Source organism: Lepisosteus platostomus, chromosome 12 (genome assembly GCF_059453375.1).
Source record: "Lepisosteus platostomus isolate fLepPlt1 chromosome 12, fLepPlt1.hap1, whole genome shotgun sequence".
In the NCBI taxonomy this organism is placed as follows: Eukaryota; Metazoa; Chordata; class Actinopteri; order Semionotiformes; family Lepisosteidae; genus Lepisosteus; species Lepisosteus platostomus.
In genome coordinates, this window is record NC_142622.1 from 23,434,316 (window position 1) to 23,454,757 (window position 20,442).

General features: G+C 37.8%; 1 protein-coding gene across 4 annotated transcripts in view; it reads right to left on the reverse strand.

The window, feature by feature from the left end:
* The window catches only part of epb41l4b (erythrocyte membrane protein band 4.1 like 4B), a 161,738-nt gene that overhangs the window by 42,045 nt on the left and 99,251 nt on the right, over positions 1-20,442 (reverse strand). For all 4 annotated transcript variants that reach the window (XM_088601442.1, XM_088601441.1, XM_088601443.1 and 1 more), the window contains 2 exons: positions 17,376-17,572; positions 3,856-3,971 (listed from right to left, as the gene is read on the reverse strand). In XM_088601442.1, coding sequence (XP_088457568.1) covers positions 3,856-3,971; positions 17,376-17,572 — 313 coding nt within the window. The remainder of the gene's footprint in view (positions 1-3,855; positions 3,972-17,375; positions 17,573-20,442) is intronic.

Here is a 20,442-nt window from a genome sequence, read left to right on the forward strand (position 1 = left end):
ACTTGATCGTGTACTGTACTAACTAATCAGCCCTTGGTAAGTAATGTAGGAATTGAAGATCTGGGAGTGGCAGAAAAAAAACATGATTCATATTCTTAAGCACTGAAAGAAGCAAAGTCTATTTTTTTATCCCAGTCTCATCAATAATGACATTGGTAATTCAAGGTATCTGTTCACTATTAATCACCTCCTTCAGCCCCAAACTCAGTTAACTATCAAGGCTACTATGGAACAGAGTAATAATTTTGCCAGGACTTTCAGAGCAAAGTTTAATAACATAAGAGCTGAGATTACTCAAAATGTTTCTTTGCTCTCTATTCCCTCATCACACAGGTAGCAAATGCTTCCCATTTGTCTGATTTGTTCCTTCAGTGTTAAATATAGTATTTATCAAGCCTCTTCTTAAGGAACTTAGTCAATTATGTGTTGGATAACTATAAATCTCACTATATTTAATCTCACTTTGCATTCTAAAGTCCTAGAAAGGATGGTTGTTATTCAGCTCCAACACCATCTTGCATATAAGTCTTGCAAATAATTCAGAGTTATTTACGGCCTGCTTAGTTTCCTCTTTGCAATTCTGCATTGATCATTAGGTCAAGTTATCAGAAAGTATGGTATTAGTTTTCATTGCTATACTGATGACACCCAGATTTATATACGCACAGTGTTTTAGTATCTGTCTTGAGGGTGTTGGGGCACAGATAATTTGTAATTTCTTAAAATTAAACAGTAGCAAAATGGAAGCATTGTTGGAAGGCATCCTCATCAGGTCCAGCATACCAATATTTCCTGTCTCACTATTGGCATAATATTCCAGTAACAGCTTCTGCCACTAATCTTAGTGTTAGAATGGATTCATCATTGGCTTTTTATATCGCCGAAATATTGCCAAGATCTCTCAACCTGATACTTTTGCTTTGTCCATGCTTTTGTTTCCTCGAGGCTGGGCTATTGTAATGCACTTTTTGTAGGAGTTCCAGCTAAGTACATTCAACAAAGCAACAACAAATTACACCTGTGTTGGCATCTCTGCAACGGCTGCCTGTGAGTTTAAGATTTTGCTGTTGACCTTTAAATGTGTTCATGGAACTGTCTTATTTTAAAGGACTGCTTCTTTCCAAGACTTCCTCCTAGAGCTCAAGGTCTACTTCACAGCTTAAAGTTTGTGTCCCAAGGACTAAGCAGTACTCTTTGTTTCATTGCTCCCCATCTATGGAATGACCTAGCCCATTATATCAGGGCAGCTATTGGCAGGTTTTATTTTAATCAGAAAGCTTTTGGTGGTATTTGATATTAGCTGCTGTATTGTTTTGGAGATGATGTTGCCTTATTTTATTCTGTATTTTATTTGGTTTATTAAATGTGTTGCACATATTTAATTGTATCACACTGCACTTTAAGATTGATGACAATTGCATTATAAATAAAATACAGTATAATTATTATCTATCTCATTTGGTTGATTTATCCTAGACTTAATCAGAATTAAATATGAAATAATAACAGTACAGTATTGTAGTAATGCTCTGTTTTTAAGCAACGATATGGAAAATCCTGTGTCTTGAATCTTGTATTGAAGTGGTCTGCTACCCTGACTGCTGAGGACAGTTCATATTGTCACACAGAGATCCTGATTGTGCAACTTCTCCACCCCAGCTCACTGTGACATTCTCTCAGTTAACATGTACAGGATTGTTTCAATGGACCACAGTTTTCATTGGCCTAACAATAACTCAACACCACAGTCTATATAACAAATATAACTTGTAAATATCAGTCAAACACATTTTGACATGAAATTATGGAGTTAGGAAGGCATAACCTCACAACCCTGGAGCCATGAGCTTAATTACTGTGGGGCTATCTGTGTGGAGTTTGAATGTTCTTCCCATGTTCATGTGGGTTTCCTCTGGGTGCTCCGGTTTCCTAAGACGTACTGGTACATAAAATTTTTTGAAAAAAAAAAGGCCTGATGTGAGTGTGAGCATGTTTGTGTCTGCAATAGATTGGGATCCTATTCAGGGCGTATCCAGCCTTGCACTAGTTGCTTGCCAGGATAGGCTCTGGCACCACTGTGACCCTTAAATGGATAAAGTGGTAAGAAAATGGATGGGTGGTTGGATAACGGAGACAGACCATCTCTTCAGATCTTTGGATAAACTGTATATGAATTTCATTTTTATTGAAATCTAATCTTTTTCCTTTAATTTGCACTATAAAACTGTTTGTTCTTAAAGACAATAGCAGACACATCTGAACTTCAACAGGCACAAAAGGAAACAGTTAACACAGATAACAAAACACTGGCATAATTATTCCTTTCAGTGAAAACAGGTCAGTCATGGGAGCCCCAACTAATATGTGGTTAGTTAACAATGAACCGCACATCTCACATGAACAAAGGACAACTTTGTCCACCCAAACCGACTTCCTGACATCACTGACCCAGTACCCTGTTTGCCACATGCATTTTTAAGTTTTGGTTATCTTATTGCCAGTTTTAAATGACTAGTTTTTTGTTAGCTTTTTTTTATCACATTAACAATTTGCTGCTCAAACATTTCAGAAAATCCAAAACACTGTCAAAAATCTTCTCAAAAGCACATGGGAAAATGAATCAGTTTCGAGCCAGCCCTACAGCAAAGGCTTTCACAGTCAGTAAGATGAAATCCCTGAAATTTCATTGCATATTCCCACAGCAATCACACCAGGCAGCATGCACACTTGGCAATTATAGATGAAGTAGCAACAAAATATCTGTATACAACACAAGGAAGAAAAAAATTAAATAACAACCCCCTAAAGTCCAATTAATAATCCCTGACATATACCTGGTTTTAAAAAACCAAAGCGCTCATTAGCATTCAGCAAGCACTGAGAATCTGTGCTCACAAAAAACAGGCCTAATTTACTTCTAAGTGCTGCAGTACTGCCAAGGATTTTAAGCTTTTCTTTGCTATAGATTACTTAATTGAATTAATTACTTGCTTAATTGGACTAATTTAATGTTTTAACACCAATGGCTCACAAGTCCTGACAGATTATGAAATAAAATCTGCTGAAGAGCAGGTCTTCACCACAGATTCAAAATCACAGAACATGTGACTATAGAAAGCTGGCACTTCTTCTGAAGAGTTGACAAGTCAGACTGTAATAGGTTGTTTTCTGTGGAAGAGGGTTAGTGAAGCCCACTCCTGTAGTCTTGCTACTTGAACGCTTATAATGCTCCCTACAGAGGTACCACACATTGACTTTTTGGACGTCTTTTAAAATGTGTTTTGGCTGGAACACTGAGTGACAATCACAATGGGAACAGCAATCAGTTAGCAATTAAAACACAATGAAATGTGCTTGACATAAAAACCCTCCCTGTAAGACAAGCCTAGCAAAAGAAACAGGAAACAGAATGAGTTGCTTAAACAAACTACAGCAGAGTGTAGTTAGAGGGCCGGAAATCTATTGTTGAGAGCTGTTGCTTTAACATCAATTGAAGCAATAACTGCCATATACAGTGATGTTAAAAAGAAAGCACAACCCCTTATGTTTCTATGGTTTTAGATACCGAGACGTCACATAAGGCTATTGAATGTTGGCTAAGTATTTTGTTTCATAAATAATGACAAAGTACAATTTGTGTATGTTATCTGTCACACAAGGTTAGATTTACCTACTGTTAGGACTTCAGATGAAGGTCAGATATGTCGTAATATGTAAAAACCATTGAATCTTAACAGGGCATACTTTCTTTTTCACATCACTGCATTACAGCAGTGTTATACATTAGGCAACAGCATTAACGTAACAAAAGTTGCACAAACAATAGTGGCTGTGTGTACTGCTGTAATGAATTACCTTGTTGTTGATATTGATGTGCAGTGCTGGCCAGGGCCCAGAAACTTTGCTCCCTTCCACCTGTTTCAGATGTACAGCCGTCTCCTCGTACTGGCAGGGAATACCAGTGCTCAGCTCTGTGAACAACAGACAAGCACATGTGAGCTGTGTGTCCGTGGCAGGGGTTCAAGTGTGAACAGCTTCTCTTAAGCAAAATCAAAGGCAAGGGCTTAAGAATTCATTTTTCTGTGGGTAGCCCATCTGGAAAAGTTTTGAGTTTGGCACTTTTTTCCTCTAGTCTTTTTTTTTTTTGCTTTAGTCTTCTATTTACTGCACATTGTTTTTCCTTTCAAAGTAGGAGTGGGCAGTAGTCCCATTTGCTTGCTGTTTTTTCAGCAGCCAACGCTGGCTGTACACAGGGTGTGCTTATGGACTGATGATCCAAAGACAATGCAGAGCTCTGACATGAAACCCACAATATACACTAAGTCACAGTGTCTTCTCTTAGGCCTCTGTGTTTTAATAGGAAAGTGTCTTTTTTTGGTAGTGTTTCTTCCAGAAATGATCACTAATCCTCTTTACCTTTGGGAAGAAAAAAACATTTTGTCTCAACTTCTCATGACAGCTTTCTTCATAGCTTTACAGTTTTTAAATAAGTACCTGATATCACAGTGCATTTTTCTTACGTTTCCATAAGCTGCCATGAGCAGCTCGTCTACAATTAATAGCTAAATACTAATTAAGCTAGTCCAACAGTGTCACGATGATAGTGAAACAGTAAAAAGGAAATACAACAGGAAGTATCATGAAAAGCCTCAAAATATGGTGAAAACAAACTATATTTATGCTATTTACCTCTGCCTTCCTTTACGCTCCAACTATTTCTCCATTGGAATTATTCTGTCCCTACAACTTACACAGGACACAGATGCAAATTATATCACAAAGTGTGCAACCAAATGTGCCGACAATTTTGTTATATTGTGGAATGGCACTGTAAAAGAAATGTATATTTTACTTCCTTTACACTCTTCAACATTGAACTAACTTGCTTTTTATTTTTTAATTTTGTTTTTTTCATAATCCAACAAACAACATTTTCCAACATTATCCAAATAAACATAATCCAACAAATAGCAAATATCCATCCCCCTCCGTGATACACCTTTCCATGTTTCTAACTAGAGACCCCATAAATGTGGACAAACAGCTACAGAAGATCCCCACTGCAACCACACTTTTAATGTGTCAGCAGTTCTGCTGCTGTGAAAGGCCCAAATTACAGCCATCTAGGAAGGGTTTTTAGTGTGAACCGGGAATATCTCTATTTAGAATAATGGACAAATGGGGATAGACTTGTTTCTAGAACTGAAGCACCTTTAGAGGGTCCATAAACCTGCAAAAAATTGCCAAAGGTGCAGCATTTAATGGCTGAATTTTTATTTTCCCAAATACTGTCCCAGGAAATGGCCTCATGTACAAAAGTAATCAGGGTCTCCACCAGATAGAAAGGATTTTAAGAGGTCAAATGGATCATTCATTGGGTGTATAGACAATATTGCCCAGAGGAATTCGCCCCCCTGTCCCCTGTCCCCTGTCCCTGGAGGCGAAAGACATGCATATCAGAATGCACACAGAACTATAGAATTATAGAACAAGCAAAGAACATTCTAATTAAAAATGTGTTGCATTGTGAATTGTCACTCCAATGTGAAAGCGAGAAAGGGGAAATGCCTTTTAGAAATTTATTATTATAAAAAACCTACAGTTGTCCATGGCAAGTGTTACACTCCAGGAGGAAACCAGATAATTGGTATTATCACTGGATGCGGGACTTAACATATAATTAATCAACAAACAAGAACAGGTCTTAAAAGCAGATGTGGGATGTGCGTATAAAGTATTTCTGTAGTTGGAATTGATTACAAAATAAAAATTAGGCCTGTGCGAGTTAAAATTAATAAATGTGGTCTACTATAAAGGGAAGTATGCTCTTTTATCATAAATCATTCAAGACATCACACAGCAATTTGTTTGGAGTAATTGAGAAAACACAATACTTTTAGTCCCACAGATCAATTCACTTTTTGTACCATCCATTAAAGTGATTAACAGATAAGGCCAATGTTAAGCACTGCGAGGGGATGAAGGAAACACAAATTATTTTTTAATGACAAGAAGCATAGTGATGTGGAAATCTTAAACGTAAGTGTTTCTCATAGGAATTGTCTTTTGCCAGATTTATCACAGAGACAGAAATATGAATTAGAGGCAGATAGAGATGAACAAGGCTGTCAACCTGTTTTCTCTTCAAGGGAAATGTTGTTGGTATGAGACTACAGTCTGCTTCTATTTTGTGATCAAAATGCCCTTAAAGAAATTATTTTTGTAATCATAACAAGTGGTGTTACAAATGACAGAAATAAGTTTTGTTTCCTTTATTAAAATGTTGATACATTTACAACAGTGCAATGTGTAAGAGGGCGACAGTTGAAGACAATATAAGCCTGAACCACATACCCCAGGAAGCAATGGGAAATGCTGAGTTGTCCTTTGCCACCTGACCAGTTGGAGGAAGACAACTGGTTGAGTAACTCTTAAAACCAGGAGGCTGAAGCTGCTAGCTAATTAACTAGCAGGGCCTGTGCTCTGTACTGCACCAAAGGGAGATGGGACTGAAAGGGAACTGACCGATGAGTGCTCAGATGTGCTTTTTTCTTGGGATGGACCTATGGATATCATTGTGAGTTTCACAAGGAATATAATTTTATGCTGGTAAGCAATGGGGCTGCATGGATACTTACAGAGAGTGTAACAGAAGTGCAGTTAAAACCTGTAAGGTGTTCTTACAATGTAAAATAAAGACCACTATATTTTACCTTCTCGCTGCATTTCTGTCTGCTTTATCAGGCACCTGTTCTATGGAGACCTGCCTATTGAAAGACATTTGACTGCTGCAGGGCAAACACACTGTCTCTAGATGAGGAGTGTTTATTATACACTGACATCTTTTATATCTCATTCTTAAAACCCTGAAGATAAATGATGGCCAGCTTACTGGGAAGCTAAAAGTGTTACAAATGCACCTAGCAAAGTATTAGGAACCACCAGAGGTCAGTAATCAACGAAGCATCCAAGTCAGACTGTTGATCTGAAGGTAAAGTGCACTTGAATGTGGTAACACCTTGTGGAATTCAAATTAATATGACAATAATGGCAGAAAGGTTAAGAAAACCTAAATTCTCCACTCAATCACTTGCTATGCTCTCATTATACTAAGGGAGAAGGAAAATACAGATACATTATCTGGAACATTAATAAAAGAGAGAATACATTTGGCATGATAAGTACTGAGATGGTCATTGCTACCCATCTTCACTTGACCTGAAAAATCTGAGTGAACTTGGTGTTTATACCAGGGATCACTGTAGTGGCATATGGGGCAATACCATCACATCTTGATTATGTCAAAATTGTTAGTGTGAAAGAAATCCCATTAATTTAACAGCACATTATAGTAATGCAGTAGTATTGTACATTATATGTTTCTAAAACAGGAGGAGAGGTGCTTTCCTTGTTCCACTATACTCTCATTGTGTTAAAAAATGGCATTGGGGGCTTTGATTGTAAGCCAATTTTTTAACCATACACTCAAATTTTAGTTTGGTCAATAAGAAGCCAAGTGCATTTTTTCCCCAACAATTGCATATTTCAATTAGCAAGTAAAAACATAAACAAGGTCACAAGTGAGCAGAGGCCATCTAGCTTACATCAGGTGCTAGTAGCTACAGCAATTGATCCAAGGGTCTCATCCAGCTGGCCGAGTAGATGTCAGAACACGAATGGAAAAATTAAATATACCATTTGTATTTTTTTCTATTTCGCAAATAAGAAAAAAAATTACTGATAGAGCAACACAGACATACAGCTGCCCTCTATCAGGAATCTTTCCAACACCACATAAGGGCAATATCTGATGATGCTGAAGGGGGACGGGGAGCAGATTCATAATCGTCAGGCGCTGCCTGTGGAACTAAAAGGGACGCTGTGGTGGAAACTAACCAATTCAACGGGTAATAAATTAAAAATATTTAGTTAAATGCTTTGAAAGGCAACACGTGCCTTTTGTGCTAAAATGTAATGAATAGCACCATTCATACAGTAATTTCGGTTATAGACAGTGCTATAACATTTTTTTAAAAAAATGGAAAATAGATTAAATGGACTGTAAAATCAATAACAAATGGATAGACCATAGCAATTGAAAACTTGTATAAAGACCAACGATTTACCAGCAGAATATAATCTGTAATCATAATCTACCATTATAATCTAAATGCAAGAAAATACTGTACATGGTCGTTTTGCAAGCACAGGACACACAGGTATGCTATGATGCGTTCTTTGTTGCTTTAAATTCTTTGTTTTCTTCTGTTCAACGGCTTGTGGCAAGTTCTGAAGAAGACATAATTATTTTGTAGCTCAAAGGCTGACAAAACCTAGTTGGAAGTCCCTTTTCAGATCAGAAATGAAAACTGCTAGCAGATTTCACCACAGTGCTTGGCTGATGCAACAACACATATGTACAATAAATTAACATTGATTGTGTGAAACACCCACGTATCAGTATCATGTGACATGTTTTGAAATGGAATAAAATAACAATAAACTATTCCAATATGCAAGCCTACATTGTTACTGTCTGCAACTGACTGTGTGACATATTTTGTGTCAGTTAAAGGCTCTGATGACCATCAAAATTCACGCTGAATCACTTTCATTATATGAGAATGAGGAAGAAGAGGTGTTTTGACATTATTGCCTTCAGTCAAGGTAATGCAACTACCATATCTGAAAACCCTATTTAGGAATTGTAAAAATATACCAATGAGACAGTAACAGCCTTTATCCCCATGTTAAAACAGAGCAGATTTTATAAATAATTCCCATGATCTTTAAACTCCTGATAGCGCAGAGTTATAGGCTGAGAGCTCATAATTGGGAGAAGGTATTAAAATACAATTAGCTTGCATATGATCTAATTGCTTGCAAATGAACTTCAAGATACTCAAGAGGAAAAAGTCAATTAGTACAAAGAATCAGCCTTGTATACTACATCTTTTAGTTAAGGCCTACATTCAAGGGTAAACTGACATCCAATAAAACAGAATACAAATGTTCCTTCCAAGCACCTAGAGAGCATTCAGTATTTCTTCATTAAAAACCACATTTGCAGCACTCTGAAAGCAGCTTTTAATGGGTCCTTTAGTATCTATTAACCTTTACAAGAGTGCATTATGGGTATATCTGTGACTAATAACATAAAAAGAAAACTCTAAATGGTAATGGTCTTGAGATTTTCTGTTTAAAAAATCACAGGAAGGACAACACAAAATAAGTAAAAACAAATATCTTCAAAGTTTTACCTTAATAAGAATGTTAATGTTACATCACTGGTATACAATGGAATTGGAAGAGAGTAAGAACTTTTCCATGCAAGACTAAAAAAATTATAAACTTTGTCACCAATCCAACTATTCATATTCTAACCCTTCATCCAAATCAGGGTCACCTGGGAGCCAAAGCCTATAACAGCAAGCAATGCGCACAAGGTACACTGTCAACGAAACACTAGTCCATCACAGCGCATATACAGTACAAACACACACTCACTCACACCAGGTCCAATTAACCCAGCAGCCAATTTACAGTACCTAAAGTTAATTAGTACAGTATAAAGTATCTTTGGACTGTGGGAGGAAACAGGAGCGCCCAGAGGAAATCCACACAAACATGAGGAGAACATACAAACTCCATGCAGGTAGCACCCTAGCCAATGCTTTGATTGTAAGCCAATGCTTGTAATCAAAGTTAGATAATTTCTAGTTTATGCTACAAACTACTGTAATTCATAGATGGTTAGTGAAGGTCTTAATCATTTCTGTAATGACCAAGCAACATGCTGTCACTTTGAAGCAAGTAATAGGATTATTTAAAGCAGAAAAGAGAAGAAAGAAAACACAACATTTCGGCTGTGGAGCCTTCTTCTGTCACTTTGTTCTGTAGTTCAACTGCAATACTGATAAGGGAGCAGGGTTTGTACTTCAAGGCATGTGTATGAAAACAGATGCGTATTTTCTGACTTGGTTCCCTTTATGATTACGTGATGTTCACCATTAACAGGGAAAAAAGACAAAAATAATACTGAAAAAATAAAGAGCTTATTTGTGATTTAATAAACAGAGTGCACCCTGTAAGTTCATCTCTGCCCCAAGCACTGCTACCTATGTTAAAACATCTGATGCCACTTGGATATCCGAAACGACAAGGCCTGACCGGCTGTCATGAAGTCTCAACCTGCCTGTCGGGTTCCACCAAGCCAACCACGTGGGTTTTAAAAGTGTCAGATTTGTAGATTTCAAACACTATATATAGAATTCTAATTGTGGATAAAAGCATCCCTGAGATCCCGGGGTCCGATTTCACTATGACTGCCTGTTTCCACCTGGTTCCTTAAAGGGAACAAAGAAATTTAAAGGCAAGATTACTTCACTTTGTCTCATACATTCAACAGCAAGCAAAATGCTGATCCTTCATTTCGACATTGTAACTACTCTCCAATCCAACAGCCTCGGGTTCTAACATTTTCCTGCAGTGTCAATGTCTTTCAGATCTGTTCTAATTGCAATACTTTTGAGAGCAGGTGGTGTTTTATATTTATAACCGGAAGCCCTTAAAGGATCTGAAGCGAACATCTGCATGAGCATACTGACTTAAGCTTACTTATGTCTTTGGGTAACAACATGCTGAAGGGTTTTTATAAAAGAAAAATACTTTTAGAAATCAGAGGGTGATTGAGGGAGTCATGGACGATTCTGAAGAGGTCTGAAGTGAACACATCAGCAGTCTGCATTTTGAAATTGAAGAGCATCCTCATAAAACTTTAATAACTTTTCACGGCTTTTGCTCACTTTTCAGAACCTTCACTGATTGTGCTGCAACTGCTCAAAGCCAAACAATAAGTGTGCCGTGTCAGGATTTCCAAAATGCGGTTCTTTTTGCAGAGATTGAAGGAGGTGTGATTTCATCCAAATGCTGAAGCCATAAAAATTAGAGATGGAAGAGCAGATTGCCTTTCCTTAGAAGTGATCAGAATTTTTCTTCTTTAGAGCACCTGGCTTTCTCCATCAGTGAGAGGCAGTAAAATTAAACCTGATTATGCAATTAACAGGATTCTCAACAAATCACTTAATAACAATTAGCACAGAATGCAGCACTTACTACAGAGCTGACAGGGGTTTGCTTAAAAAAAAGGTCAGACGAGACAATTCTCCTTCTCAAAGTTAATTTAGAGCAAGATAAAAGTCTAACAAGAATAAGAAAAAGGGTGCAATTGAAGTGATAGACAGCAATGGCTATTTTGGAAAGACACATTTTTATTTGTATTTTTTCTATATGTTCGTTCTCTCAAGTGGCGCATCCCTGTTCAAACCCACATGAGCAAAAGAAATTTCAGTGTCCCTCCTCTAGTAGATATTGCTACCGGCAGAAATTGGTGCGACTTGATGAGAATCTGTCATAGGCCATTTGTACCTGCTGAACACTCCAGGTCCAATCTTCAACTTCTGACTATTACGATCAAAACCTTCAACGTGATGCAATATACAGTTGGTAAGTACAGGGAGGCATGCAATGATCAATGTAGTTCCTTCTTGGGAAGTGTCTTCATCATTGTCATGCTGCTGAGTAGGTACAGTATATATCACACTCAAGTGACCAAACCCTACCATGTTACCCATCCCTGCCCTTTTATGAGACTGGGCCAACATGATAGCTCATAACTATTTATTTGCCTCACTGATGGCCAGACACAACCTCTCTAGCTTTATTCAAGTTCAAGTTTATTGTCATTATACTCATATACAGGTACAGTATATGGTATAAGAAAATGCTATTTAGCTAGCTCTCAGACAGTAAGTAGTACAAAAAACAACAACAATACGATTGTATAAGAAAAGAAAGACAGAGACAACAGGCAATGTGCAAAACAACAACAGGTAACAGGTAATGTACAAAACATTCAAATATTCAGCTTGTGTCAAAATAATTAATACTTTTGTTAGTCCCAATGAAGAATGTTTCTATGGAGAACCAGCTTGATCTCCTTTTTTATTCCTGTCCTCTGTTTCCCCTTTTCTTTCACTCTAGCTGAATGTCTGAATGTTTCAGGTACAAACGTTAGAATTCTTGAATTCCTGGATTAAGGGCACCCACTTGGAAAGTAGGTTTTCTTCAGGATCTCCACAGTGCCCTAAAATGGCAAGACCTCACCTAATGAGGTGTTAAAAACATCTTAAATTTCTTCATAAATTACTGAGACTCTGGGTCTCGAACTCGAACCTTAGTGTTGATACATATCTACTTCATGTCAAATACTGGTTTAGAGAAAAAGATAAGACTACAGTAAATACTGAAGGTATGGTAAGGGTTTGAACACAACTTTAGTTATCTATTCCTTGAGGTGTAGATATTATCATGTCTGTTGTGGTAGAGGGTCTTTAGGATCATTAAATGTGGCACCTGTACTCTGAGGGTTTGCTAAGGTTCCTAGATTTTGCAATGCAGTCCAGCCCTCAAGGACTGGTCAAACGTATTTCTATGTCACATAGAACTAAAAGGTGGGAGCCATAGCTAAAATAGCTGGGACCCTTTTTCTTGCCAGCTCATTATACCTGGAAACCAAATCAGGTTGCCATGACAAAATGAACATGAGTCAGTAATTTTACACTACTTGGCTTCACAATCCTACTGCAGGATCATAAGTCCGTGAAACCACATTCACCTCGGGTGGGATCTCCCAGTATTCTTATGGTCTACTTTGAGCCTATGGTTTGTGTTCCTTCCCAATGAATACAGGCCTTCTACCTGGCCTTTTCATAGGTCTCATAGTGGGAAAATTCAAGGCCCTGAGAGTCAGTACTTAGTCTTCATAAACCCTGATAGCTCTTCGGAAACTTTGCGTCTCAGATCCCAGCTGTCTTTCACATCTGCCAATTGGTGATACTGTAGGCCAGCAGCCAGAGTTCCAGCAGCTTTTCCATCAAACGTGCTCCATTAGGGTATGTAGTGCATGTAGTAGGGTATGTACAGTATACTGTACTGTAGCACAAGGCCTATTATTTAACTTAGAATGAAGGTTATTAAGTATTTCTAAGACAAGCAGCCTGGTGCCTGTCTGTGTGAAAGCACAGGAATGCAGCTAAAGATATCCACTCTGTGTGATCTCAGCCACAGAATGACCTAGTAGTCTTTGCAGGTGGGAAATTAAAGGAGATGAGTCTGACTTTGGGATAATGGTCTTCCCTGGTACAGTAACGGTCTAAACTCCCATGATGATGTACAGCTGGTGCCTGGATGTGTAGCAGAGAGCCATAGGCACATCTAGATATGATCTTAAAAGTCACAGAGTATGGTCAATCACCCAAAGTAAGATCCACCAATGAGTGATCTGTAGGGTGGGTACCAGAACTATACCGGATGGCCTTTCAGCCAATCACCAACCGGTGATGTTGCCCAATATAACCTGTAACCTAACAAACAAACTTTTGTCCGTTAACCCACTGACTTGAAATCTCTTTCCATCTAAACTGACAAACTGACTTTTACAACAACTAGTTGTTGTAAAGGTCTGCAAGCAGAGCAGGTTAGGCCTTAAACCTCTCTAAGAAGCCAGACCAAGAGAGTGAGTCAGTAAAGTATAGAATTCTAATCAAGATATTCACTCTGAAACAGAAGAAATCTTGTGTTTGCAAATCCGCTGTTATTTTTGTCTGATTAAAGAAATTAGACAGTTGGATTCTTTTTTTTTTGTCGACATCCAGAAAATCCCAGCATATTCTGAAAAGCTATTGCCAGAACAAACTGAGTTCCCTTGCCTACTTAAAGGCTGGACCTCAAGGTGACACATGGTACATAGACCAAAGTCAACAAGAGGACTTGGCAGAGCTGCCTGAGGCCAACGCAAGCTTTTAGGCAACACCAGGCAACGTTCTTTCTTTTTCTCTTTCTTTTGTCTGAAATCTGCCCAGCTCCGTTTCATCCACGTGACGTTTAAACCCAGGTTTCACAGAGTGAAGCATATCAACCTCTCTTAGCAGCAGTTGTTTGGGTGGTTCACAGAGACTGCCTGTGTGGCCCACAAGAGCCTCTGCCTTCATCTTCCAATGGCCTGCAAGGTCTTCTAAGATAGGGCATTCATTGCAGACCACTGTCTGGTGGCAACATGGGAATCTCCTTCCATATAATTCATTTAATTTCCTCAAGGTTTGTCCGGCAATGTTAATGCTACTATCTTCTGTTGAATCTAGGGTCCTGAAGTCTGCCTCTGAGTCCCTTAGTTACCCTACATCATTTTGACCCCTGGCATCTTGCTCTCCTGATTTATAGTATGACAGCTTGGATACTTTTCAGGAGCTCATCCTCCCTCGAAAAAAAAAAAGGGTACTGGGTAATGTGACAGGGACTGAATGGCTACCTTTGTAATTATTTACTCAGCAAAGAGACACTGACAGAAGCCCCTTCCTTAGAAATAATGACTTTATTTCTTTTCATGGAACCAGAATTCTGCTGTTCAATCGGCATAATTGTGTTGTTTGTATTCTGACCCCACTCCAGTTTACCCAAAGTTAGTTAAACAATTTATGTCAGAAGACAAACCTCGAGCACAACAGCAAGACGATCTCATTTAATTTGGAATTTGAGCTAAGAAGCTTAAATGACACATTAGCATTGGTTAATTTCAACTTCTGTGCCATCCCTGAAACACACTGATGTAAATTTCAGAAACAATATGACTTATCCTTCAATAAGATTTTAAAAGATCATTCCCTGTTACAGCATTGAGGTATGTGCCATGTTTAATTTAAAATCCTAATATTAAATTTTACTGATATGATGTTTCATTTAAATTTAGAAATTAAAAAGTTTTTAGCAGTTACAATATCTAAAAGAAAAGACACATGAATAGTGGGATTATGCTTTATGTGGAAGACAAAATATCTGATGTTTTAAAATACTGTGTGATGAATCTATATTGACCTGTGCTTACTCCCACTCAGTTATTCAGTATATAGTTCTTTAGCTTCTTTAGAAATTCACATTGAAAAAAGCTGGTGAATCTGACAGAAAGTTAAACGAGCAATGTACTATAGCAACACTACTGTTTGGACCCAATAGCCAAATTTCAGCTCAACACCAATACCCGCAACTACACTCTGTATTTGCCATTAATTTGTATTTAATCACAAGCTGAATCACATACTGTACAATGTATTTTGCTTTCACTCTTTTCTGTGCAATCCACATCTCTTTTTAACACGGTTAAATAATTTCGGAGTAAGGTCTGAAAATGTTTATACAATGCTACAGTATTACAGATTCCCATTTGTTCTTGTTGTGTGGTACAAATAATGCTTTTTTTTAAGGAAATATAATCACCATTTTTCCTTGAAATAAAAATGTATTTAAGACTCCATTTGTGTACACAAAGAAAAAAACACTAACACAATGACAACGTTCAGTTTGTTTTAGAACGTAAGAAAGGTTACAAACTTTAAATCATCTAAATTCTTTAAAAGTTAGTTGCTACAGATGCAGCCATTCAAAGTACGAGGCACAGACACGTACCGCGGGTAATTGGCTACGGCCTCACGTATCATGACGCAAAATACTGCGGTACGTGATTGGTTGACCAACAGGGGCACTCGTTGGTCGGTCGTAGAAATATTTAATGTCTTTACTGTGCCTGTTTTAGTATTGACTATTTATATGGAATTTTCCACTGAGCATAAAAAGAATAGGAGCATACTGTAACGCATGTGAAGGCCATAAATGATATTAATTTTGGAACATAAACATACAGTATATGGCTGGTCTCGGTACTTTAAAGAAAACATACACACCAGTATTCCATTTCTCCCTAAACATTTTAAGCATCGAAGTCTTTAACTAACGTGATACCTGAGTCAACAAGCATAATTTTAGAATTTGATTAAAAGGGAATATAATATGGAATCGCGTATCTAAAGAAATTATTAACGATATAGCTGATCATGAGATAAATTAATATAACGAGAATTTAAATCAAGAGAGGTTAAACATTGTACAATGCAACATTCACATTATTGCATTGTACAATTTGTAACACAACCTCTCTTGGCTTAAATTCTTAAATTACACAATTTAAACTACAATATGGGCCCTAACTTACTGTTGCCCTTTGTCTTGCTTTCCCATATTATCTAGAAAATGTGGACAATGTGCCAATAAAAAACTTTTTTTTCTCATTTTCTGGGTGGACTGTAGCAACTGGGGTAAAGTACCTCATTCAAGGAATTTAATCCACAACCTATTGGGGTATGTTATGCTACACCAACTCACTCAGTACAAGTTCTCCTAATATTAAAGAGTAATTTCTCTGTAGAGGTGGTCATTTTTCATTCAGGTTGTGACTGCTAGCTCTGTTGTGTCTCAATTTGCTGACAAGAAGCCTTTCTGCTCTTTTCTCAGGGCATTACGGGTGCAAAAAAAATTAATTAATTGTCTAATTGATGTTGCATAGTCAAAGGCTACAGGAATTGAATGAAGAGTTCCTGGTTAAAATCCACATAACCACAAAGCATCAGACACAAGCAATTCAAATGTTCTTACAGGAGCAAAGCACTGTAATTTTCATACTGAAGCACATAAACAAAGAAAGTGGCTTAAAATACCAAAGAAATGCTCTTTACAAGATGTGAACCCAAGGCAATTTTTAGGTTCTGACTACTATTTCTGAATTTCACTGGTTTGCATTAACACAAGGTTTCTACAGTGAGGTTAGCATTGCTGTCTCACAACTCTAGGGTCCTGGGTTTGATTCCAGCCTGAATACCCTTCTGTCAGGAGTTTGCATGTTCTACATACAATTGCATGACCTTTTACCAGACGCTCTGTTTTCTTACCACCTTTCAAAGACATTAAAGCTGGGTTAACTGCCATCTCGAAGTCACACCTACAGTATGTTCACGGCTGTGTGTGTTCTGTCTTTTCTTGTACCCTGTGCTTCCTGATAAACTATAGGTTGCTACAACCCTTACCAGGAACAAGTATCGTCCTAAGAATGGATGATTTTAATTCATAATGGGAGTTCCCATAATCAACAAATGGTAAGAAGTGAGTATGCTGCACATTAATAGGACCCTGTATATGTGCAACAGCATGCATTCCATAACATGGCTAGAGACCCAGAGAGACAACATTTGCTAAGAGAGTAAAAGGTCATTGCACAGCAGATATAGACCAGGAGACGTCTCTAGGATTCTCTAGCTGGGCACCACCCACCAATAAAGTTATGAGGAGGAAAGGAGTTGACTGGATGCAAAGATGGGAGGTAGCACATTTAGCTACCTGTGGTATGCATCACTGCTTTGAAGGATACTAGGATGGGGTGAAGTTTGCTTTGGAGTTATAAGAAAGGCTGATAAAAACCGGGAGAGACTCACTGCTTCCACACTGTACAGCTGCCAGTGCCTCTTTGCTGTCCGTGGTGACCATCCCGTATCCATGGTGATGGTGGTGATGGTGGTGGTGGTGACATCGCCCGCTCACCTTCCCACTGTAGGGCGTCCCACCGTTCTCCTCTATGCTGTACTGCTGCAGCTCTGTGTTGTTCAGCGGGGACACTGCTGTCAAAGGGTAGCTGCAAACGAAGCAGTTACACTGCCAGTCACACAAGTGCTTGCCAGAATCCTCACAGAAATTAAAGGTGGAAATAGACAAATCGTAGGAGGAAAGCAAATTGGGAAAAAAAAGAAAACTTTTTTCACTTTTACAAACCAACACTGTTTGTAGCCACTGATGTCCATAATTCTAAAGCAAAACAGGCTAAACTACTGTAAGATGTTAAATCAGAACAGAGTCCCAATAGTTTCACGTTTTTCTCTTTTCCCCTTCAGTTAAAAAAGGTTAAATGTCTCATCAGTCCTAAACGTGTCTGCTCTTATGCTCTAATATTTTGCAGTACAAGGAATATGAGGAAGACAATATGAGAATGGCAGTATGACAATCACTGTTCAAGTCTACGGCCTTTCACTTTCTCTGTGAGCTTCCTTCAACAGCCAGTTTCCAGTTCCTCTTTTTAATTCTGTGTAAATCTCATTGCAATCAATCAACAGAATAGACTCCTTAGTTTATATTTTTTACATAAAGAAGCTTCATTAACTATTTAATTAACATTATATTTAACCTTGAGAACACAATTTACCGAACACCCGTTAAGCACATTCTCCTGTTGAATACTCTCCCCACACTCCTTCCATGGATTCAACTCTAATGAAACTCTCTAAGGGCTATGAGTAGTAAAATTGCCTGTCAGCCACTGTAATCTCTGCCCCCTTCAAGGCTATTAGAACACATTATGTTCAGACACTAAGGATGTCTTCACGCTTTGGCATGTGGTATTAGTGAGCTGTCACTGAAGCTGCTTCTGTGCTGCCATCTCCTGCCCTTTGTTTATCACCACATAATGGGATGTCCCAATTAATTTATTCATTTCTGACAATGCAATATAGAACCCCCCTCGTTACCCTCTCTATAACAGAGCTCAATCAATACTATATCAGACTGTCCTGTACTGCTTCCATTCGCCTATTGCACCATTGACAGCCTTCTCAGAATCCATGTCCAACAATATCTTTTGCATAGTCCACGGCCTTTTCTCTTTAGGGAAATAACTTTATTACCTTACTGTAGTTTTTACAGGACAGCATTTACATTCTGCCGAGGCTACAAATTATTTTCAAACGGAGCCATATTCACCAGTCATCTATACCTTGTAAATTTTCCATACACCAAAGATGTAGATCTCACTGCGCTCCATACGCTAATGACAAATGCCCTTTGAATTAGGGATGCTTTGTATTTTGACGTCACTAAATAATACTGGACTGTTTGGGAATCAAAATTAATCTAGGAAAGCATTAACTACACATGACAGGTCTTCGCACTGGCACTTTTCTGAGAGAGCTCACCAACATCAGACACTTAAATACTGTGATACTGATGGGATAGTAAGTACCCTAACTAATAACAGCCCTTGACTTACTTAAATTATATTAAGTTGTCTCGGAGTAGTGATTATTAGGGCATGTGTAGACCTTTCCTTGAGAACCCACATTATGGGCAAACATTTAAGGCAGCTCCTAAATAAGCCGTATTATTGTCTGGCTGATCTGAATGAAAATCCTAGCATAGGAGGCTTCGAACTGTCACCTCTATATTCAGAAATATTAACAAGTTGTGCTCTCTTCTGGGAAACATTTTCAAAGCATATACAATAACACGACACAAAAGGCTCTGACTTAAAATGAGGAAAAACAGGGTTAATAAAAATAACAATATATTTAATAATTAATAACATGGGAACTGCACCAAATATTAAAATTCCTCAAAGGCACCAACAAAGTCAACCCAATAGAGTTCTTTAGAATGAGTAAGAAGACATGAACCAAAGTACATAAGTGGAAACGATGTGGAAGTGTATTTAAAACTGAGAACAGGGAGCACTCTTCAGCTTTAGGGTTGTTGGAGTGGGAAATAGGCTACCCGGCGATGTTGAACCCATTACTGTGGTTTCCTTCAAGAAACAAGAAATTCATCTTTGGATTAATTAGTTACTAACTACCAAATGGGCTAGTTGGGCTGAACTACCTCCTCTCATTTGTAAACATTTTTTTAAAATTCTAGATGTTTTACTACTATTTAAAAATGTTTATTAAAATTTTCTATTAAAATATATATTCTTACATTAATAAGTCTAAGATTAAACACATTTTGTTTGTAATCTGTGTCCCTCAATAATTTTTGAACTACTTTAATACAACCAGTGCTTGCAGGATACCAGCCTAAACACTGTATTTTTAAACATCTTTTAGCAGCATTTAAAGTTTAAAGTATACATTTACTGAAGGAGAACATAGAGCACTGTGGGTGTCTTCATAGTGAATGAAAAATATATAAACAAATAAAAAGGCCTTTAGGCATTTAAAGTTCTTTCATTCTGCTTCCCGGAGGTGCACCTGTGGACCTTTTGCGCTGACAGTTTATTTCAGGAAATACAATGATAACAACACAGCCCAAGGACAAGAAATCTTCCTACAGGGCCAGCTTTTTAAATCCAGACTTTAACAACGATACTTAAAAACACTCCCTTTAAAAATGTATAAACTGCATATACTACTTATCTGAAGTACTGTTTAAATAAAAGGTGTATGACTGTTTCTGATAACACAACATACAGTAAAAAAAAACTAGTTCTATTATGCATAATTGCCGTGCTGTTACTACTACTGCTTCTGCTCTTAGCAATCAGAGTAAAACTCATAACCTTGAGATGAATCATCAGTGTCCAATTTGATTCCTTAAAGGCTAACCTTTGACCCTTGGCATTTTACTTAAGTATCTTACAGTTTTACATAAAATTGTTTCCAGAAAAGAAAGTGAAGTTAGAATTACAGGGATTAAATGGCACTGCACTCAACTGCATCAGATATAAACAAACTTCTTTATCAC